Source organism: Grampus griseus (assembly GCF_964374135.1).
Source record: "Grampus griseus genome assembly, chromosome: 16".
NCBI classification, from domain to species: Eukaryota; Metazoa; Chordata; class Mammalia; order Artiodactyla; family Delphinidae; genus Grampus; species Grampus griseus.
This window is the reverse complement of record NC_139010.1, coordinates 41,072,034-41,094,966: the sequence shown is the minus strand read 5'-3', so window position 1 is coordinate 41,094,966 and position 22,933 is coordinate 41,072,034. Positions and strand designations below refer to the sequence as shown.

Sequence of the window (22,933 nt, the reverse complement as noted above, 5' to 3'; positions counted from 1 at the left end):
CACTTCAGACCTAGGGACACATACAGACTGAAAGTGAGCGGATGGAAAAAGATATTCCATGAAAATGGAAATCAAAAGAAAGCTGGAGGGGCTTCCCTGGTGGTGCAGTGGTTGAGAGTCCGCCTGCCGATGCAGGGGATACAGGTTTGTGCCCCGGTCTGGGAGGATTCCACATGCTGCGGAGTGGCTTGGCCCGTGAGCCATGGCCGCTGAGCCTGCGCGTCCGGAGCCTGTGCTCCGCAACGGGAGAGGCCACAATGGTGAGAGGCCCTGCATACCGCAAAAAAAAAAAAAAAGAAAGCTGGAGTAGCAATTCTCATATCAGACAAAATAGACTGTAAAATAAAGACTATTACAAGAGACAAAGAAGGACACTGCATAATGATCAAGGAATCAATCCAAGAAGAAGATATAACAATTGTAAATATTTATGCACCCAACATAGATGAGGAGCACCCCAATACATAAGGCAAATGTTAATTGCCATAAAAGGGGAAATCAACAGCAACACAATCATAGTAGGGGACTTTAACACCCCACTTCCACCACTGGACAGATCATCCAAAATGAAAATAAATAAGGAAACACAAGCTTTAAATGATACATTATACAAGATGGACTTAATTGATACTTATAGGACATTCCATCCAAAAACAACAGAATACACTTTCTTCTCAAGTGCTCATGGAACATTCTCCAGGATAGATCATATCTTGGGTCACAAATCAAGCCTTGGTAAATTTAAGAAAATTGAAATCGTATCAAGTATCTTTTCTGACCACAATGCTATAAGACTAGATATCTACTACAGGAAAAAAACTAAAAAATACAAACATATGGAGGCTAAACAATACACTGTTAAATAACCAAGAGATCACTGAAGAACACCATACACAAAAATAAACTCAAAATGGATTAAAGACCTAAATGTAAGACTAGACACTATAAAACTCTTAGAGGAAAACATAGGCAGAACACTCTATGACATAAATCACAGCAAGATCCTTTTTGACCCACCTCCTAGAGGAATGGAAATAAAAACAAAAATAAACATGTGGGACCTAATGAAACTTAAAAGCTTTTGCACAGCAAAGGAAACCATAAACAAGACGAAAAGACAACCCTCAGAATGGAAGAAGATATTTGCAAATGAAGCAACAGACAAAGGATTAATCTCCAAAATTTCCAAGCAGCTCATGCAGCTCAATATCAAAATAGAAACAACCCAATCCAAAACTGGTCAGAAGACCTAAGTACACATTTCTCCAAAGAAGATATACAGATAGCCAACAAACACATGAAAGGATGCTCAACATCACTAATCATTAGAGAAATGCAAATCAAAACTACAATGAGGGGCTTCCCTGGTGGCGCAGTGGTTGAGAGTCCGCCTGCCGATGCAGGGGACACAGGTTCGTGTCCCGGTGGGGGAAGATCCCACATGCCGCGGAGCGGCTGGGCCCGGAGCCATGGCCGCTGAGCCTGCGCGTCCGGAGCCTGTGCTCCGCCAACAGGAGAGGCCACAACCGTGAGAGGCCCGCGTACCGCAAAAAAAAGAAAAAAAAAAAAAACTACAATGAGGTATCACCTCACACCAGTCAGAATGGCCACCACCAAAAAATCTACAAACAATAAATGTTGGAGAGGGTGTGGAGAAAAGGGAACCCTCTTGCACTGTTGGTGGGAATGTAAATTGATACAGCCACTATGGAGAACAGTACGGAGGTTACTTAAAAAAACTAAAAACAGAGCTACCATACAACCCAGCAATCCCACTACTGGGCATATACCCTGAGAAAACCATAATTCAAAAAGTCATGTACCACAATGTTCATTGCAGCTCTATTTACAATAGCCAGGACATGGAAGCAACCTAAGTGTCCATCAACAGATGAATGGATAAAGAAGATGTGGCACATATATACAATGGAATATTACTCAGCCATAAAAAGAAACAATATTGAGTTATTTGTAGTGAGGTGGATGGACCTAGAGACTGTCATACAGAGTGAAGTCAGAAAGAAAAACAAATACCGTATGCTAAACATATATATGGAATTTAAAAAAAAAAAGGTTCTGAAGATCCTAGGGGCAGGACAGGAATAAAGACGCAGACGTAGAGAATGGACTTGAGGACACGGAGAGGGGGTAGGGGAAGCTGGGACGAAGTGAGAGAGTGGCATGGATATATATACGCTACCAAATGTAAAACAGATAGCTAGTGGGAAGCAGCTGCATAGCACAGGGAGATCAGCTCGGTGCTTTGTGACCACCTAGAGGGGTGGGATAGGGAGGGTGGGAGGGAGACGCAAGAGGGAGGGGATATGGGGATATATGTATATGTATAGCTGATTCACTTTGTTATAAAGCAGAAACTAACACACCATTGTAAAGCAATTATACTCCAATAAAGATGTTAAAAAAAATCATGGGAAAAAAGTAATGGCATCAAAAGACGTTTCTAAATCAATTTCCAAAACATTTCTCTCCTCCCTTCTGAAAAAGTTCTTAAAACACAACCATCAAAGATGAAAGGGAAGTTAAAGAAGGTAATGCGATAACAGTGCTGAATAACTAATTTCAGTAACTCGGAATCAGCTTTATCGATAAACTCTGTTGTAAAGAACAGCCATATAAGAGCATTTCTTTTAAACTCTTCCTCCGACATAAAGGGAGCCAGCATGTTATGCAGTCCTTAAAAATACCGACTCTTAATGAACCGTTTTTACTAAAGCCTGGAAATATACCTAAGTTTTAAATACAAGCTTCAGAATTATATCCACCACATCATGTACCCTAAACTCTGAAATCAATTTCCTAGCGGGACTGTGAAATCCTTCAAAGCCAACGCCTCCTCGAGCCTTCAGTGTTAGGCACTTGAAGAGAACGGAGTCACCTGCGCAGCCCGTGCTCCTCCAGGATAAACTCCGACTACCCAGACGCATGGGCCAGATCAGGAGGGCAGCGGTTAGGCTCCGCGTCAGAATCCGCGACTCGGAGGGCAGCACCTGTCGGACGGGGCGGGGCACCCCGCGTCGCGCTCGCGGAAGGACGGAAAAGTGGAGGCTGTCTCCTCCGCGAAGGCGGCCCACCGCGCCGGTATCGGGGCAGCGGCGGCGACGGAGGGGGCGAGGCCAGGAGGCCAGCGACGGCAGCGCGGCCCGGCTCAGCGGCCCGCGGCCCTGGGCGCCCTCCCCATCCGGCCCGCTTGCCCTCACCGGCTCTCGTCCACTCCCTCGCCCACCCGCAGGCCAGTAAGGAGGTGCGGCCCCGCGAGCGCCGCCGCGGCAAGAACCGAAAAGCAACGCTCAGTGGTCGCCGCGCCCCCGCCCCTTTGTGACACCGCGTACCAATCGCTCGCCGGTGCTCGCGTCGCCCTCCAATCAGCGGGGGCAGGGGCGGGACCTGTCCGCCGGACGCCTGCGGGTGCTCGGGAGCCGGTGCTTCTTTTGCGTTCGGTGGTGGTTGTTGGTTAGGAGAGGCCCGGATGTTAATCCTATATTACTAACAGTGGCCTGCTGACTCCGGCCGAAGCGGGCGGGCTGGAGACCAGTCGCACAGGCTTCTGGGAACGGTGGGGTTGGCCTGTGGCCTAAGGAGAGTATGGACAACACCCTCCCTGACACCAAATTAAGGCGCTCTTAGAGGTGCCCGACGTGCTGCGGGGATAGTCCCCGTCGATGGCCTTCCCAGAGCCTGTGCACTTCCAGTGCGGTCCAGGCCGGCCTGGCTTAAACAAATCACCCTTCCTGCGCTTTACTGACCTCTAACGTTTCTGGTCTCACGTACCTCATCTGAAACATGGGGACATTGCCATGCCTGGTTGAAAGCAAGGGCGAAAGCAAACAAGCTCTGTAGATCTTATCCATTTATTCCTCACCCAATTTACTGAGAATTGTAGAGTTGAAATTGAGTGGGTACCTTGGGTTGTCAAATCGCAGCGTCGGCTATGCCCAGCCACCCTTTTTTTTCCCTCCAGTTCTAATTCCCAAGCTGTTGAGCTCAGGTGCACAACATAACAGACAACACAAACCTTCCAGCCTGACATGGACCCCCACTGCTTCTTTTTATCTTCATTTCCTGTAGGTATTCTAAATCCAAGGTTTACAGATTTTCCAGCCCTCCTGGCCTACTATTTTACTAGGTGGATTACTCAACTGACAATAAACAGTAATCTCCCTCTCACTGCAGCTTCACTTATCATCTTGTGACTCGGAGGAACCAGTCTAAAATGAACCCCAATGCCTAATCTCCATTGCCTGTCCCTTCTTACTCTCCTCTGAGACCCCACCCACCAAATTATCTCCATCATTCAACAAACCATTGAGTATACATTGAGGTATATGTATGATAAGGGACTGTGCTTTCACTCATCTTCAGGCTCTCTTGCCACTGGTTCCTTCTTAAACTCTAATACTGAGTTGACTGGAGCCCCGTGAGGACAGAGATATGATTATTATCTTTGTATTCTAAATTCTTAAATGAGTGCCTGTGATGAAATGAATCTTACTGAAGCAAAACCTTAGTTTCTAAAACCTGCCACCCCTCTCAGTCAGGGAGAACTGTGAGAAGGAGCTTTGGAGTCAGGTGGATGAGCTTAAAGCCTTGGGTTCCAACACTGGAAGCTCTTGGCCAGTTCATTCATTCTCACCATCATCATCTACCATGTTTCAAGTGCCAGATAGTTAACAAGGATCTTTGCATATTCTGTCCCATCACAATCCTGCAAGGTGGGTACTGAAACCCCTACTTGACAAAGAAGGAAACAGAAGCTAAGAAAGGTGAAACAATTTGCCTATACTCAAACAGCTCTAAGTGGCAGATTTAAATCTAGGTCTCAATAAAAAAATCCAAACTTGTTCCGCTGGTCCACTCTGCTTCCAGATTTTAGCCTCATCTGTGAAATGAGGACAACACCTATCTGGTAGAGTTAAGGAGACTGACATGAAAAGTGCCTACCATTGGACCAGTGAGTGTTAAGTTCCCTCCCGCTTTCAACCCTCTCAAAATAGCAATTTGCCTATTTTCCAACTCTATTGTCTCCTGAATTCCCTGGAATCAATCCTAATGATGGGTCAGCAGATTTGATCATTCCAAAAGAAAAACATGTTTAACAAATGCTTACTGAGTCAGATCCCACATTGGGCTCAGAGCAGGAAACTGTACACAAGTAACCTAAGGGACAGAAGGAAGATGCGCTAAAGGGATAGGGAAAAGGAATAGGCAGCTAGTGTGTGCCCTCTTCTGCTGCTGGGTCATTCTCGCAGCAGAGCTGGACAAACAGTTGATGTGTGAGAGCTATACGAAATCTCTGACTATGAGCAATTCCCAATTCAACCTTAAAAGTAACCAAGGAAGAAGTTACTGGCTTCAGAATTGGTGAAGCCAACTGGGTCTGCTTACAAGATTGTGCCACGGTTACAGATTGAATACTCATGAGCAAGATGGCACAGCACAGGAAAACAGACTAGAAGGGCGGGGGGTGAGGTTGGGGGGTGGTCAGCCATCCACAATGGACAACACAGTTGTAGAACATTCCCATCAGTGCAGAGTTCTATGAAACAGTGGTGCTCTAGAAGCTGACATTTCCATCCTCAGCACTTCTTCCTACCATTATCTGGGTTCATTCTGCCCTTTCAAAAAATAATGCAAAGCTCCAAGGAATGGAAATGGATGCCTTAGAGCAAGGGTCAGCAAATTGTTTCTGTAAAGGGCCACAAAGAAAATATCTTAGACTCTGTAGGCCATCCAGTCTCTGACACAACTACTCAACTCTGGCATTGGAGGTAGGGTGAAAACCGCCATAGACAATACATAAATGAATGGGTATGGTTCTTTCCAATAAAACTTTATTTACAAAAACAGACAGTAGAGGACTACAGTTTGCCAAACCTTGCTTTAGTGGACCTATAGAGGCATCTTCAGAATTCAGTGGAATGAGAGAAAACCTCCTCTCCTATTACAAAGACTCATGAAGTTTATAATCTCTCATCCTCTTCCTCTATCAAGTGCCTTGGTTCTAAGTTAGGGCTCCCATACATGTAGGGAAGACTCCTGGTCATCTGTCTGGCATTTGCTACCTCTGGGAGTCCCTGCCCACCCATGAAAGGCACAAATAGGTTTCTTTTCTAATGACCCTAAACCATGGCCCCACCAAGGCTAATCAAAATATGGTTAAAAAAGCAAAAACAATAACGAAACAGTGAAACATTTATTTCTGTTTGGCAGTATTAAGCATGATTAAAACCAGTACAGAAAAATACTAAGTACGTTGGGTAAGAAGTGAGCTAGCTGTTTCAGTATATGCTTTTTATAATTCAGTTAAGACAGTGAGCACAGAAGACAGCATCATTAACTCAAGGATGTAGCTGAAGGATACCCGGTACACTCTACTGGCCTCCAAAGGCGTTCAAGGGATCATCAAATATGTTGGACACCTTCTGTTCAGATCTTGATTCAGGCACTGTCTGTGAAGATCGACTTTTTGGTTTGGTTGTCTTAGCCTGGATACCAGAGGAGAAGATATCATCTTTAAAAAGGAAAAAAAGAAAAAGAAAAAAAGAGTTGCTGAATAGGCAAGAAAATGGGTGCCTTTAAGACACATCTACACAAACAACCAAAGACTCAAGTCTGACAACAGTATGGGATACCAAAAAACACTAAGATAGAGCCAAGCCTCTTAGATTCTGGTCCTGGTTCTGCTACTAAGTTTTATGATCACATACAAGTCACATTTTCTCTCTGAGCATAATTTTCTCAGCTACAAAGCTGTGTGTGTGCACATGCAGGAGAGGAAAAGTGGAAAGATAACTGAATCTCCAATCCAGCCCCTGACTTTACCATCTATGCATTATACTTATTTCTACATTCTTTTCCCACTGGATTTTGAAAGGAAAAGGCACTAAAAATAAGCAAAGGGAAATCCAACACAGGTCACCCTCTTTCAGAATAAATGCATCTGTTTGCAGCACCTAAATGCTAAGCGTGTAAGTCTTTATGACTACACTTGTGTTTAATGTTTCACTGACTCTAATGCTCCATGACTCATTTTACTCAGTAATGATAGTAACCCAGTAATGTTACTGCTAGGATTCTATTCTACTGAGATTTTAGCATGTGTACATAAAGATATGTATGTACAAATGTTAAAGATTATGGTATCAGTTGTAACAGAGAAAATGGAGAAACAATCTAGATCACTCTCAATAGGCTAATGGCTAAATATAAAGCAACAGTACACAACTACTAAAAACAAGGAAGTAGATCTCTATGTACTGACATGGGAAAACACTGAAAAAATAAGTATACGTTTATATGTATACAAACCTATATTACTGTCACCATATCTGAAAGGGGACACACCAAACTCTCAATAATAGTTACCTCTAGGGCTAGCTTTTTACTTTTTACATTTTACAAATAGTATTAATCTATTATAACATGTATTACTTTTTTTGTAATAAAGTCTCTTCTGTACCTTGTAGTGGGAAGCAGGTAGAGACAGAGCACACTTGCTTGGGGAGTCGAAAAAGTGTGGCTTTGCAGTACCAGCTTTCTCCCAGTTAACCCCAAGGTCCAGACTGGGAGAGAGGAGGTGGGGGAGTAGGAAGTGTATATGGCCTCAGCCTGAGTCCTATGCACTAACACAGGACATATCAGAAGTCCTACATTTCGGGTTATGGGGCATTTGGCTTGCCCAGTAATAAAGTAGACATTACACTATGGAGAGAAAATGAATATGTTTACAAACACAGAAGATCTTTGGTGAGAGGTAAAGTCTGAGTTACAGCCTGCTTTCCTATACAGTCCTCTCCTCCTGCACTGCCCCTCCATCCTCCGAACCACTAACGCTCACTCTCCAGCTAGAACTGCATCACACCCGAGGCAGCCACCTCAGCCTATTTTAGCATGTGGGGTAGTTTCTGATCCTCCTTTCATGACATCAGTGTTCAGATTTGTCATAGATGATTGGCAGGGGGCACACTAAGAAAAAAGCAAAATTATACTTGAAAGTCAAACTCTGGGCTCCTTCAAACTCCTTCATATCCATCATAACAAAACACTGTTTCACCAAAATGACTAGGCCATTTACTTATCCACCCTCAGTCTATCTCAGGAGTATATAGCAAGTCAAAGGAAACCCACTGGGGAACATTTTCCAGGAAAGGGTCAAGACAAAGGTAGCAGGAGAAATATAAAGTCGCTGAACAGTAATGACTCTCTCCGTCATATGCAGAAAACTAAACTTACCCATATCATCGTCAAATATAGACTTAGCTTCCACTTTCTTTTTGGACTTTTCTTTTGGTTTTACAGTTAGATCAGCAAAGATATCAATGTTATCATCAAACAAGTTGGAGTCAAACGTTCTTTCCTTCTCTCTTGTTTTTTGTGAGGCTTTCATTGCTTCTGTAGCAAATATATCATCCTTGTAAGCCAAAAAACAAGCAAAACAATTTTAAATCAAGTTTTTACTTTACGACATACACTAATTTCAACAAGTTGTAGAAATGCAAACTGCCACAGGGTTCTGGAACAGCCATGTGAGCTGCCCCTCTATCGGGAATTGCTACTCCAGATCTCTGCCTGGCATGGTCCTTCTCTTTCTTCTAGTCCCAGCTAAACCTCGAGCCGTACAGAGAACCCTTCTCTATCAGTCCTACCTGAAGGAGCACCTCCCACCCCAACCCATCACTCTGCCCCACTGCCCTGGGTTGTTTCCTTTAAGACCCTTAACATTACCTGAAAACGTTATTTATATGCGGCTCTGTCTATATCCAATTCCCCTCCCTGAGAGCTCTGGGGAGCAGAGCACTGGTCCTAGTTCACCTTGTGCTTCCACTTCCCAGATGCTCAATAAACATCTGCCCGAAGAGTGTCACTGAAGGCCTTACCGCTTGCGTTAAATCATCAGCTCCAGCCACAGCCTGTTTCCCCAAGAACCAGAGGTTACACACTCAAGCTGTAGGGATGCTACTTTATCTATGCTGACTGCAGCAATAGCTAGATAAAAACTATAAAAATCAAGACTTGCATCAATGGTTATGGCCAGAAACAAAATAGAAAACCACTTCTGAATAAGTTTCAGAGTTACTAATAAAAGAACCTAATTATAATTACTAAGCAAGTAGATACAGGGCAGCAACCAAACAGGTTTAATACAATCTGTGGCTCAAATGACCCAATCAGGTATTTTCCTTAACAAAGAACCCTGCACAAAAATGTATTGTTATGTCCTATTACCTACCTCAAAAATATCTTGTGCTTTTGTGATAACATCCTGCTGACTGTTGGATTTTGACTCATTCTTCTTGCCTTTCTGGTCTGTAAAGAGATCGTCCTCATCTTCCAGGAGAGGGAAAGGATTTGTTTTCTTTGCTGGTTTTGGTTTAACAGACTGAAAGAGATCATCATCACTGACTGCCTCACTGAGAGCAGGAAACATGGGGCTTTTTTCTTTACTTCCCCCTGCCGGGTTGGCCAGGCTGTCTGCTGCCTTCACCTTGGCTTTTCTTCTCCCCGTGGACTGAGATGCAATGCCCTTGGAAAAGATATCTCCAGAATCAAAAAGGTCATCCTCAAGAGGTTGACCCAGAGATTTCACAAAGGGGTTTCTGTCTGTCCCAAGCACAGGACCACCTGCCCAAGTTGGAATGGCAGCTGCCACGGCCTCCTCAGAGCTGTCTTCTCCACCAGCTGCCCTGGGCTGTGGCTGATGACCATCTGGTGAAATGACGCCATCTGCCAATTGTGCAACAAATCCCCTGGGGATACTCATGTCCTCAGCCTCACTGGACTCCTGGGCAGCCAACCGCCGAGCTGCGCGTGTCTGTGGTCTGCGCTTCCCTCTCACTTTGACCCGGCTCTGCAATGGCAAAAACCACATGCTGACCTGATGGTTTTTTAAAAGGTGCTCAAAACTAACATAGCAAATCATCAGCAACTCAAAATACTGTTAGGTTGTCAGGTTCCCCTCAATCGAGATATTATCTAAGACAGAAGAGGTTATTTCTTAAAGATTTCCAAAGGCGTTTAATAGCTCCTAGTACTCTAAGACTCATTCTTAATCCTTCACTGTCCCCCATTTTTGAGTCTTTTGAGGGCAATTTCTGTTCAATTTGATACAAAAGGCTTCATCTGCCACTGGAAGCCACACTGCTTGTGCCACACTGTCTTGTGTCCCACAGCACTCCCTGGACCCTTCCTTCTCTGCCCTAAGTTTATATGTGGGTATCTTTCAAAACGAGAAAGAATCAGTGGGATTCTGGCAATAAGCTTTACTGGGGGATAGCCTAAAATCAGGCTCCAGAAACAGGGAGATAAGATGATAAAGACAGAAAGGTAATCTCAGATGCTCTTTTCTTCAAGTCAACAAACACTAAATCCAAATTTTAAATATTTCATGTAAAAAAATGCGGCTTAGGAATCAGAACTTTCAATATAACCTCAAAATATGAGTCACTTATTAGCAATAATGCAGTATTTGTAACATTTTCCAACATATACCATCAAGTAGTTTTAAGAAGGCACAAGCTACTTTGGGCAAAGTACTTAACTGTACTTTGCCTATGTCGAAATTTCACGAATTATTTCAGGAACAATTTAAACTTAACAACAACAAAATAAGCTAACAGAAAAAAAAGAAAGGAGGGATGTTTTATTTTTCATAAGTAAAACAGGTTTGGAAACACTTGAAATGAATGTATTTGCAGGGTCATCCTCGGTACTGTTGATTACTCAGATAACAGCTAAGATTTGAGAAGGAAGACCGGATATAAGAAAAGAGAACCAATTGAAATAAAAGTAAAACCTCAAAGAGGTCATGGTCCATCCAGCACAAGTCCACAGTCCTATGCAACAGTGTGACAGGACCGTAATTGCCACGGGATCTCAGAGAGGGAGCCCAGGACAGGGGCAGGAGGGGAAATGTCACAGAAACTGTGAAGTCTGTGCAGAGCTGTCGATGAGGAAGAGCATTCCTGACAGAGGAAGCAGCACGAGCTGATGGCAGCAGCACGTTGGGGCATGTGTGTTTGGGGAATGGTTCCTGGTGACTGGACTTAGGCTGACAGTGTGGGGCGACTGGTGGGAAAGCTGGAAGCTTTGGATAGCACAGACTGTAAATGGCTTTAATACCAAACCAAGGAGCTTGAACGTCCTCCTTTGAGCAGTAAGGAGACAGCAGAGGAAGCAAACAGTAAGGACATGATCTGCTCAGTGTTCAGAAGGCCTCCAGGTGGCAGCCAGGAGTTAGTGAGCTAGCTACTGAGCAGAATGTAAATGTAACAAAGGCAGGCAGTGGAAGAGTGGACACAGAACTAGGGAGGTGGAAGGAGGGCGGAGAGGCTCAAGGAAAGATGAGACGCCTCCTTCAAATGAGGAATCGGGGTCAGCCTATCGTGTGCAACTGATGAACTCGGAAGAAACATATAAACTGTTCTGGTTTTAAAAAAAGCAGGCAAGCAAGCAAAGGTGGTTTCATCACCTTGTTCACACTGTGTAAGGTGTCTGCCTGAGCTGGAAGGTCAAAACTCACGCCGGCCTCCCCACTCCCGGGAAGAGTGGGCATACTTTCCAGACTGTGGATTCTCCCAGGTTCAGACGAAGGAACGCCCAATTCTGGCAAAACAGACTTCATTCCAGAGATCTGGGGAGCCGCTGTAGGCAGCAAGGCTGCTGGGTTAATGGCTAAATTTGCCTAAAGAAGAAAAATGAAACTTACTCTGTATGTTTTCTTAAACACAGCAGTCTACTCTTATTACTGTGACACATGACGAAAGACTTGGTGTATGTAATATATAGTACGAGAGGAGAAAGAGAAAGGCAGGGAAGTCTCCTGATCTAGCCTTAGAATTAAATCAGAGGGCTATACCCCTGTGCCCACCACAGGACCAAAGAAGAGATGTTACAGACACAGCACACAGGAAGCAACAACCAGAGGGTGGGGAAGAGATGAGAAAACGCCTGGCAGCAGCTGACAAAAGGAAAACCCAAGAAACTTTACAGATGCCACAAGGCCGGCAATGAAGGTTCCAGACACGTTATAATTACTTGAATTTTCCAGATCCAAGGGGATGGCTCTTTGGTTTTAAATGGAGCGGGACCTGGTGAGTCCTGTGTGAAATTACATTCAGTTAAAAATCCATTGGGGAAATAGAAAAGTGTCTCTTGGATTACACATATGTCTGAAAATAAATCTGTGATGGAACAAAGATGTTGGTTTCTATAATTCTATAATGGGAAAGGCATTCAAATCTCTCCTGGGGCCTCAACACATTTCACTAACATTACTTCATTTGTGCTTCCTTATCCGTTGTGTAAGTGGAAGGCTGTAAGACCACACATGGAGGAAAGGGAGACAAAGATCATGAATAAGATTCATAAGAATTATAGTGTGTCAGAGCTCCAAAACTGGACCAGCTGGAAACATGACCATGCTGGTTATCTCACACAGCAAATATTACAGAGCACACAGAAATTCACCCAAGCCTAATGCACTAGTTCTAGAAGCAAAAGAAGCTGAGACTTGAGTCGCTGGAGATGTGTGAGTCCTAGTGCCTCATTTTCACAGCTCAGAACACTGAGGCCTCAATGAGACATCCAGGGACAGCTGTAAGCCAGGACCATAACTCACTGTCTAGCCCTGCTCTGCCCTCAGGAGGAGCGCCACAGAGAAGACTGCTGAGGATGGAGGCCTAATAGCAATGATCTCATGAGACATAACACAGAGAGGGAATCAAGAAAGTGGATATAATTCATATTTAATTCTAATGGAACCCTACTCCAAGGTAGCCCAAAGGGAGAAATGTTGCTCTAGTGGGAAGATCTTAATCCTGCCTTAACTCTATCTTGGAATTGAATTTGCAGGTACTCCACAAGTAATAATGATAAGTATAGATTCATGGAACCAGTGTGGAGTGAGAGAGGAGAAATGAGCAGGGGTTTAAAAAAAAAGTAAACAAAGGGAGGTAGTCCTAGTTGCTATTTTCTCCTTAATTAAGAGACCTCTGAATGACCCCGGGGTCTGCATGATGCAATTAAACTATACAACAATGCAAACAAGAGCTGAAAGTCCTTAAAGAGATCAGTTCTAACCTGAGGTGTTTCCGATTTCCATATGCCTTTTTCTTTGATACCTGGAGTGGATTCAGGATGTTTCTGGTTCTTGAAAGAGGAAACAGAGTGCTCTTTTTTCACTACCTTCTTTTCTGGGATCTTCAAAAGCAAAGAATACCCCAAGTCTGTCAAATATCTTAGAAATTTTAAGGAAAAGTCACAATGCAAAAAGAGAAAATAGCTTCTGACTTTAAAAGTCATTTCACAAATGAGGGTTGAACAAATTTAAAGGCAGCATTTCAGAAATAGAGTTCTAAAGACCAGGCGTCCTCTCAGTGATAAAGAGAAAATAGAGAGTACTTAAAAATCTACTGGGGAAGGGAGGGAAATGACACACATGGCCTAACACTCAGATTTACAGCTTTGCACCTGAAAGGCATGAATATTTTGTCACCGTATCATATGTACTGGTCTTTCAATGAACAACTTAAAAATCAAACAGATTTGTAATACGGTAAGACAGCCTGGGTTAGTTAATAGTTTAACGTTAGGAAACATAAGATGGAGACAACCTGAACACCATCATGAGCACATTATTTGCTGTTCATTTACTAGTGAGCATTTTCCTTAGTCACATAAGGGGACATTCATTTCCTTTCCCAGAAGCCTTCCCACACACCGCAGTATTGAGAACAAAAGTCTGATACCAAAGGATGCGACTTGGCAGAGCTGAAAAGATCATCATCTTCATCATCCCCAAACAGGCTCCCAACACTTGGCTCTAACAACTAGAATAGAAAAAACTTAAATTCAATATCCAAAACAAAAACAATTTACAAAGAGAGTCAGGTGAGCTACAGAGACAATATTTAACATAATAACAAAGCTATGACATGGAGAACCATTTGGAACTGACCCTGGTTTTTTTGGTGCCGGAGAAAAGGTCAACGTCTGGGTCATTGTCCTTCTGAAGCTTGTGACTAAAAAGGAGCTCTTCATCCTGAAAGACACCTGTGCTCTTGGGGCAGGCATCAGGATCAGGACTCTAGGAAAAAAGAGGGAAGTTCACGTATTTTATAGACTCCTAGGGCTTTACCTCAAGGAAATAATACACAGCTACAAAGATGAAACAACAAAGATATTCCTTGTGGCTCTGTTTATAGTGGCTAAAGGTTGGACACAGCCTGAGTGCCCATCAGAAGGGGAATGACACAGTCACACAATGGAATACTTTGGAGATACTAAAAACAGTGGAGAATATATTTACAAAAACAGATAACATATACATAATCTGGAAAGATCATCTTTCAACCTTTGTGTAGTATTTGAATCTGAACTGTTTATTTAAAAAACAATCCTTAGTTCCATACTGAGAAACATTTTAGGGGTGAAAACACATAAAGTTAAACAAGTTCTCTCCATCTCATGCCCAAAGGGAAGAATGAGACAGCAGCTGATTTAATACAAGAAATTACACAGAGTGGTCAAGCACATATCCCTAACTTCTACATACCAGCATCTTAGGCCAAAGAGCTGGCACGGGTGTGATCAGCCAACCTTCTCCTATGCCCATCCACCTTCCACCCCACTACCTTCAGATTCCAAACAAGTTCTTTCTGTTTCCTAGGGTATCTGACATTTGAAAGTTACTATCACATTACTTGGTTTGATACTATAATGCCCCAGACTTGACATTCTAAAATTCTTCCCTTTCTTTAGTATCACAACCACAGACAGAAACAAACAAAAAAACTCACTTCTGACAAAATGTGTCACATTAAAAATTAACTAATAATTATTATTGATTATCTATAAAAATTACTGTAACATAGCAACTAAGGTTCAAAGTTTTACAACCATGAAAATCATATACAAAATCAAACACAGTAAGAGACTGGAAGAAAATACAGCAAATTATTCATATTCACTGTGTGTAGCTCTCATTTATAAATGGGGCTATCCTACTGGTATAATAAGAAAATTCATAAAACATTTGTTGCAAATATCAACATGGACTATATCCTCAGTTTGATTTACAAAAAATTATTGGCAATCTATGGCCCATCGCCTGTTTTCTCTTTCTTTAATACTTCTATTGAGATAAAATTCACCTATTTAAAGTGTGTAATTCAATGGTTTATAATATATTCACAAAGCTGTGTAAATACCACCACAATCTAAATTTAGAACATTCTCATCATCCCATAAAGAACCTCCAAACCTACTAGCAGTCACTCTCCATTCCTGTCCGCCTCTTTCCCCAGACCCAGGCAACCACTGATCTACTTTCTCTCTCCATGGATTTGCCTGTTCAAGACATTTCAAATAAATGAATTCATACATAATGTGTTTGTCACTAGCTTCTTTCATTCAGCATGTTTTCAAGGTTCATCTATGTTGTACCATGTATCAGTAATTCACTTTTTATTGCCAAATAATATTCCATTGTATGGCTAAAACACATTGTGTTTATCCATTCATCAGCTGATAGACATTTGAGTTGTTTCCATCTTTTGGCTATTATGAATAATACCTGTTGGGAACATCACATTCAAGTTTTTGTGTGAACTTATGTTTTAATTTCTCTTGGTTATATACCTAGGTGCGGAATTGCTAGGTCATGTGGTAACTCTTATATTTAAGAATCTGAGGAAGCACCGAATGGATTTCTGAAGTGGCAGCACCATCCTACATTTCTAACAGCAATGAAGGAGGGCTCCAGTTTCTCAACATCTTCACCAACACTTGGCCATTATCAAAAAAGTCAACAAGTGATGGTAAGAATGTGAGGAAGCTGGAACCCTCCATTCTTCAGCAACTCACATCACACAACTGACACCGCGAAATGAGACTTTTTTATCCTTCTAAAGATTTGAACCTTTACAGCTTTTTGCTCACCTTTCCTACTTCTTCCTTCGGAGCCTGGAAGCTGTTTTGATCTTCTGTTTTATCCTCTTCCTCATCAAATAAGCTAAGAACAGTTTTGGTTCTAGTTTTAGCTCCTCTATCCAATGGGGATGATGCAGAAAATAAATCAGAATGCTTGGCTGCTTCCTGAGTAGATACATTCAGAGATCCTTCCTGAAAATGGAAATAGTAAGGAAGAAAAATGAGTAACACCTGGAAACAAAAATTCTATTGTGGGGCCTCCCAAGCTCCTCATTAATTCAGTAACTGTCACACCTGCATGTTTCAGGGCATGACAGCTAATCACACCTACTCCCAGGTAACAAAACACTCAGGCCAATTCTTGATCGGCCACTCCAATGGAGAGTCTAGTACAGATAATTCATAATCAAAGATGATTTTTTCCAATCAGTTTAAAGCCTATATTTATAACTCCTTCCAAACAAGATACATACATATCAGTTATAACCCTGAGCCACATAGGTTGCTCATGAGCTATAAATAACTTTGAAGTCACAGGTATGACACAAATGCCAATCACTGGAAACGGATCATATATTTCCTAGTATTTAACTAAGACATAACTCCAAGGGAGAGGCCTAATTGACAGAATTGGACACAACTTGTAGAAGGCTTATACTGTATTATGCAATTAGAAGAATCTCTAAAATAATCATAAAATGCAACATTTACTCATTCAACAAGCACCACCTTTCAGGCAAGATACCATTGACTGTAAGAATCACTGTTCCTGTATGAACTGCTGAGAAAAAAAAAAAAAACAAACTCCCAATTAAACATGCCATCGATTGTGAGGTGCATCCTAATTTCAAAGTGGTTAAACTATGAAGGAAATATATACTTCTTTAAAAAAATATGTAATTTTGAAAGTGCCTACTATGTGCGAGGTAATAAGCTAAGCACCACAGATGCAACGGAGAGCAAAATGAACATGGCCCCAATCCTCAAAAAGCTTATCCTCAAGCAAGGGAGACAGCAGTACAACAAGCAGCTAGAGTTCAAGGGGAAAATGGGCTACAGCAACACAGGAAAGGTCACATTGAAACAACAGGAAGAGAATGTCACACAGTGATTCAGGTATAGGTAAAATGTTTGCATCACTGTAGCCCCAAGAAGCCTCAACAGGAAAAGTATATGCAACATTCTTCACACAGGCCCTAGAAGAGACAGTAAACCTAGATAGCTGAACACACACAAGTACGAGAGTAAGAGAAAAGTTAGAAAAAAAGAAAAAGGAGACAGAGACTGAAAGAACTGCTGATTCCCAGATGCAGCCAGCCGCCTTATCCATAGGCCTCCTGCAGGAGAGGACAGCCTGCCCAGGAGAAGAAAGTTAATGCTTTAGAAGAAAGCCAAATTTCACTTCACTCTGTAATTCACAGCCAACATCAACTAAATGTAAAAGATTGGTAAACTAAAATCTTCTTAAAGCTGTCATTGTAATTTAAGTACAGGTGGGACTAGAAGAGAGCAAGGGGAAACAGACTACGGAGAAGAGAGCCAGTCAGAAAGAACAGACGTGCAGAGAGAAAACCGAAAGGAAAAATGAGATGAGACAGAGAAAGGCAAAATGGACACTGACACAATGACTATAATAATGTAAAACGGGAAAAATGCACATCATTGTGTGCGCACATATGCCTAGAAAAGAGATGGAGAGGCAAGAGCAATGTTGAAGGTCTCCCTGAATGGCAGGATCACAGATTTTCTTCTTCATACTTTTCAGTGTTTTCAAAATTTTCAACAAATGAGCCGTTTGTTTTCTGTCGTAGAAAAATGTAAGGGTATGTGTGTGCGTGTGTGGGTTTTACAAGAACACGTGAGAGACAAAAATATCAGATTATACAAGAAAAAAAGAAGTCCACCTTTCCTGACTCCTCAGCCACACTAGTTCTCCCAAATTCTGACGACTCTTTGGCGCTCTCAGCCTTCTTAGCCACCGGTTTCACTCCCAACCGTGCCTCCTTCTCTTCTTCATCACCGAACAGCAGAGGTGGTACGTCAGGGACAGTCTCTTTTTTCTATCAGAAGAAGAATAAATGACATCCTCAAAAACAAACAAACAAAACGTGTGCCTGACGAGCATGGCAATGTACTGAACACCCAGAAGCACAGTCCTCTTTAAGGCATTAGCTAAACTTTGGGGTCGGGAGAGACAGGACAGGACAGTGAAGGGCGCACAAACAGGGAGAAGCAATACCACCACCACCTCAGACTTGCAGACAGTTTCTGCCATCACAAGGTCTGAACCTGTCTCCTTCCATCTGTTAACTCCTTGTGTGCACCATGGCTTAGGTCCTAACCCTCTGCCACCCAATCATTAGTCTCTCCTCTCTGCCTCCCGCCCCTTACCTTTCAGCTGTATGACATCATCCAGAGATGTCTTGCTAAAATAAAACACCCACCAGATTACTTTATCTCCCACCCCAAACCTGCGCTGTGTGCATTAAGCAAATGTTAAATGTGACAATCAACTGGCCCCTCTTTATGACCCTCATCCACCTGCACCTCATCAATCCTCACTATTCCTTAAACCTATTGTAAACGTCCACACTTCCACGCTTGATCTACACTGTCTGGAGAAACAAATCTTCCTCATCTTTCAAGCAAGGCCCAGCTCAGATGTCACCCACGAAGGTTTTCCTGTTCTCTTCAGTAAGTATCAGGTGCTTCGTTGATAAGAATATTTATGTCTATACCTAGCCCTTAACTATACTTTCCTCCTAATTTACATTAATAGCTATCGTACATCTCTTTGCCCACTCATTTGAAAGGATCATGCAGTATATTTCCACAGCCAGTCACGGTGTTTTATATCAAGCGGGGGCTCAGCACAAGTTTGTGAGCACTTTGCCCCATCTCTCATCTGTTCCTTACCTGGGAGGCAGGGATTTCAGAGATTAGGGAACTGAGGTCACGTGACTTGCCCAGAGTTATTGGCATCCTTGGGGCAAGTGACTTATCAAAAATGCTTGAGGGGGCTTCCCTGGTGGTGCAGTGGTTGAGAGTTCACCTGCCAATGCAGGGGACACGGGTTCGTGCCCTGGTCTGGGAAGATCCCACATGCCGCGGAGCGGCTGGGCCCATGAGCCATGGCCGCTGAACCTGCGCGTCCGGAGCCTGTGCTCCGCAACAGAAGAGGCCACAACAGTGAGAGGCCCACGTACCACAAAAAAAAAAAATGCTTGAGAGAAAAGCAGTAACTCTATCCTACTAACTAGACTAGATGATATGAGGAAGTAAACTTTGAAGCAATATCTAAATCGAGTTAGGTAGACAAGTTTGGGAAACTAAAGAAGAACATGACTGACTATGATAGAAAAAACTATGAATAAATAAGAAGAATAAGGTAAGCAAATTTTTAGTTATTGTTAGAAAACGGTCCGTGCATCATCATTAGAACTTGAAATAAAAGACTGGAAACCCACAAAAGAGTTTCAGAAGAAATAAACGAAGCCAAAGTGATCAAAGGAAAAAATTTTTGTGGGATGTGCTGGACTCACTGAAAACTATATGTAATGTCGATGCAAGTGGATCAAGGTAAAAAACGAGACTGATGTACAGTGGACCAAATTCTCCCTTCATATAACTATGGTCCTTAAACCAAGGAAAATGCCACCCAAACTACTGATTTTAAATCTTCCTAAAGATAAGCTGACTCTTCATCTTCATTCTGAAATTAATTTCTTGATAGGTTTACAGTTGAGTTATATTTAACTTACTTTAAAATATTCTAGGATCTCTAAACAAAAAATATATTTTATATGTTGCCTAAAGGCGATCAAATTTCACAAATAGTAAAACTCAGGTGTGCAGGTTGTTCTGTTACTTAAGATGCATACCTTTGACCTTTTGTCTTATTTAACAATCATAATTACTACAGTTTCAAAGAAGTTTTACATTTCCAGAACCTTCAAAATTCATTAGATTACTGCTCATTTATCCAGGGTAGAAGTTATTATTTATAATTTACAAAGAAAAGCCACTCAGATCTTCTGACTCTCTTAACCATGAAGCCACTTTAGGGAGATGCAAGTACAGGTAATTCAAAGAAAAGCTTATGAGCACTCAGAAGCAGCGGCAATGCTGCAAGCTTCTACTACAAGCTGTGCACTTAATGGGACCGTGGTGAGGAAACAGTCCCTAAATCAGTAACTGGCATGGGCCTGGTCTGGGAATAGGACAAGTTAACACCTTTACTGGGTCTGAAAATATGAAGAATATTTCCAGAAAAAAGAGACAACAACTTCCTCTGGAATATTTTGGGACAGCATGAGTCACCAAGAGTGCATGGCGAGTTAAGGTGGAAAAGCTGAGTCTACTTTGAATGAAATTACAGGTGGCGTGGTAGGTTCAGCTACAGGCTCAGCTTGACAAAGGGATGACAGGACCGGGTGGTCTTTGAGAAGATAACTTGGGCAGCGGCAAGGAGAGATGAAGAGAAGGAGCATTCACAGGCCAGTTAAGAAATTATCTCAATAGTCAAGGCTAAAGATGACAAGACTGTAGGGACGGGAAGAAACATTCCTAACAAACTGGCAGGAAACAGTGATGACCACCCCATCAAAGGAGAAATATTCACACATGTCCTGGTGTAGTTATTCAGTGGAATACTATATAGTGATCAAAAAATAACAAAAAACAAGATGGAGTTTATGGAAATGAAAAACATGCTGCAGGATTTTTTTAAAAAAAGATGCATAAAACTGTAAAACATGATCTCATTTAAATGAAAAAAAGACAAGAATGCCTAGAAACAGGCATGAAAAAAGCACTGACAACACATTGTTACCAATGATTACACTAGGGAGGAGTATGGAATGGGGACTTCGAATTCTCTACGCATGTTTTTTCATTTGTTTGTATTTGTTTTTCACCTTGACTAGCTTTTTTTGCTTTCTTCCTTTTTGGGGGCATGAGGGGGCCGCACCATGCAGTTTGCAGGATCTTAGTTCCCTGACCTGGGATTGAACCCGGGGTCATGGCAATGAAATCGCCAAGTCCTAACCACTGGACTGCCAAGGAACTCCCTCTATGCATGTTTTAACCCCTTTTTAAGAAGGCATCCATGTATTACTGTATAATTTAAAATAAACTTTAAACAAAAAATATTTAGGAGATATGGAAGAAGAGCCAGGTATGGGTCTCTAGAAAAGAGGAAGTTCTAGGCTCCTTAACTGCCATTTCCCTCCTTCACTGTACCCCGTAGGGTACAATGTCCCTTGGGATGTGCAGGCATCTGGGACTGCACACGGTCACCCATGACCACAGTGGGAAGGAGAGAGTCTTCCTCATCAAGCAAGGGTGGAGGAGCTGCCTTTTTAGATTCTGTGGCTGCTCCCACATGGGGGGAATCTCGGGGGGTACATCCCTCCTTCCCTGTCTTACATGTCTTTCTGTCTCTAACACATGCCAATTAGAGTGGTCTGAAGTTGGGGTTGAAGGCCCTCAACAGCGGGCTATGACTTTGCTTGATTCTTGGCCTTTGAGGCTAACCCAGCTCAGGTAAAGGAGGTCTCCATGGGGTCTAGCCTGAGAAGCTCTCAAGTTTCCTTTGGGGCTGTTGGCAATTGCCAGTTGGCAATAAAATGCTGCTTGGCCTCACTTTGTTCTGTGTGCGCACACTTACATATACCCACATAGGGAATGTGTTGGGGAGGGATGAATGACAGGCCAAAGACAGGATTCCAGTATCCCTAGGTTCCCAGGACAAATATTATCATAATGCCACCTTCCTCTCATTTCTTAATACTCCTTTTGATATAAAATACATGAAGACTTGTTAAATCTTTTAGCTTAGGCGATCATGGTTAGTGATGCCATTTAGATGTAATTGCTGGAAGACTATTTAGACTAGATAGGCACTGATGGACTTTTTTCTCATCACATACTTTTAATTTTTAAAAAAAACTTTGTCATAAAAAACACAACATTTACTATCTTAACCATTTCTAAGTATAGAGTTCAGTAGTAGTAAGTATATCCACGTTACTGTACAACCAATCTCCAGAATTTTTTCATCTTGCAAAACTGAAACTCTGTACCCATTAAACAACTCTCCATCCCCCAGCACCCCCCTCAGCCCCTGGTGATCACAGTTCTACTGTTTCTATGAATTTGACTACCCTAGGTACCTCGTGCAAGTAGAGTCATACAGTATTTGTCTTTTTGTTGCTGGCTTATTTCACTCAGCATTATGTCCTCAGGCTTCATCCATGTCGTAGCCTGTGTCAGAACTTCCTTTCTTTTTACTGATTCACTATTAATATAAACCAGGACCAAAGCGTTAGTACTGGAAACTTGCTCCTGTAAGGAATAACCTGTACATTAACTGGCCTGGTCTAATGTTAGAATTCCATGCCACCGGGGCTGGCTGAGCCCCGCAGTTCCTCCAGAAGGAGTGCAACAGCGCTGTCCCCTGCTCTTCCCTGAGACTCAGACGCCTACAACTGACACTGAAGGGGCTGCGTGATGTGGAATCCTTTTCTCCAGCCTTTGCACGTGTGCTTCGTCTGTAAAATACCACTAACCAGAAGATGTCTATCTAAAACCAGGTAAACGAGTTTTTCCATAAGACTCAGTCTCCAAGGTCAGGTTTTAGGACCTGATTGAGGGAAGCATCAGTATTCACGGAACATCACCTCAGGGTTACTTCCTGGGTCTAAGAGGTTAAGAATACCGTTGTTGCAGGAGGAGCAGATGCGGGAGGAGAGCCAAACAGAGAGCTTCCACTGTCACAATCATCTTCAAACAGGAGAGATGCTCTCTGGGTCTTCTTTTGGCTACACAAACAAAGAGTCAAATTAAAGGCAAATGTGATTTACAAAATACAATATTCTTTCTAGGCCACACCTACAGGAACCCACCTACCACCAAAACGCCCGAGTCATCCATTGACCTTACACAGTTGCAGCAAGAAAAACCTTTGAAGTAGGTGCAATTTGTGTCT

At 42.5% G+C, this 22,933-nt stretch overlaps 2 protein-coding genes across 12 annotated transcripts in view; both read right to left on the bottom strand.

Moving 5' to 3' along the window:
• Positions 1 to 2,972, bottom strand: part of ZFAND4 (zinc finger AN1-type containing 4) — a 72,081-nt gene extending 69,109 nt beyond the window's left edge. The window contains exon 1 of the mRNA XM_082673239.1: positions 2,897 to 2,972. The gene's annotated coding sequence lies outside the window, so the exon portion shown is untranslated. The remainder of the gene's footprint in view (positions 1 to 2,896) is intronic.
• A 2,869-nt stretch (positions 2,973 to 5,841) lies between these two features.
• The window catches only part of LOC309834468 (WASH complex subunit 2-like), a 56,450-nt gene continuing 39,358 nt past the window's right edge, over positions 5,842 to 22,933 (bottom strand). For 4 of the 11 annotated variants that reach the window (XM_082673307.1, XM_082673310.1, XM_082673311.1 and 1 more), the window contains exons 21-31: positions 22,664 to 22,766; positions 17,850 to 18,005; positions 15,955 to 16,137; positions 13,973 to 14,101; positions 13,764 to 13,844; positions 13,096 to 13,215; positions 12,052 to 12,114; positions 11,486 to 11,698; positions 9,248 to 9,865; positions 8,251 to 8,428; positions 5,842 to 6,529 (exon numbers count right to left, since the gene is read on the bottom strand). In XM_082673307.1, coding sequence (XP_082529433.1) covers positions 6,390 to 6,529; positions 8,251 to 8,428; positions 9,248 to 9,865; positions 11,486 to 11,698; positions 12,052 to 12,114; positions 13,096 to 13,215; positions 13,764 to 13,844; positions 13,973 to 14,101; positions 15,955 to 16,137; positions 17,850 to 18,005; positions 22,664 to 22,766 — 1,984 coding nt within the window. In that variant the 3' untranslated portion in view covers positions 5,842 to 6,389. The remainder of the gene's footprint in view (positions 6,530 to 8,250; positions 8,429 to 9,247; positions 9,866 to 11,485; positions 11,699 to 12,051; positions 12,115 to 13,095; positions 13,216 to 13,763; positions 13,845 to 13,972; positions 14,102 to 15,954; positions 16,138 to 17,849; positions 18,006 to 22,663; positions 22,767 to 22,933) is intronic. The other 7 variants (XM_082673314.1, XM_082673315.1, XM_082673316.1 and 4 more) reach the window with 4 other exon arrangements.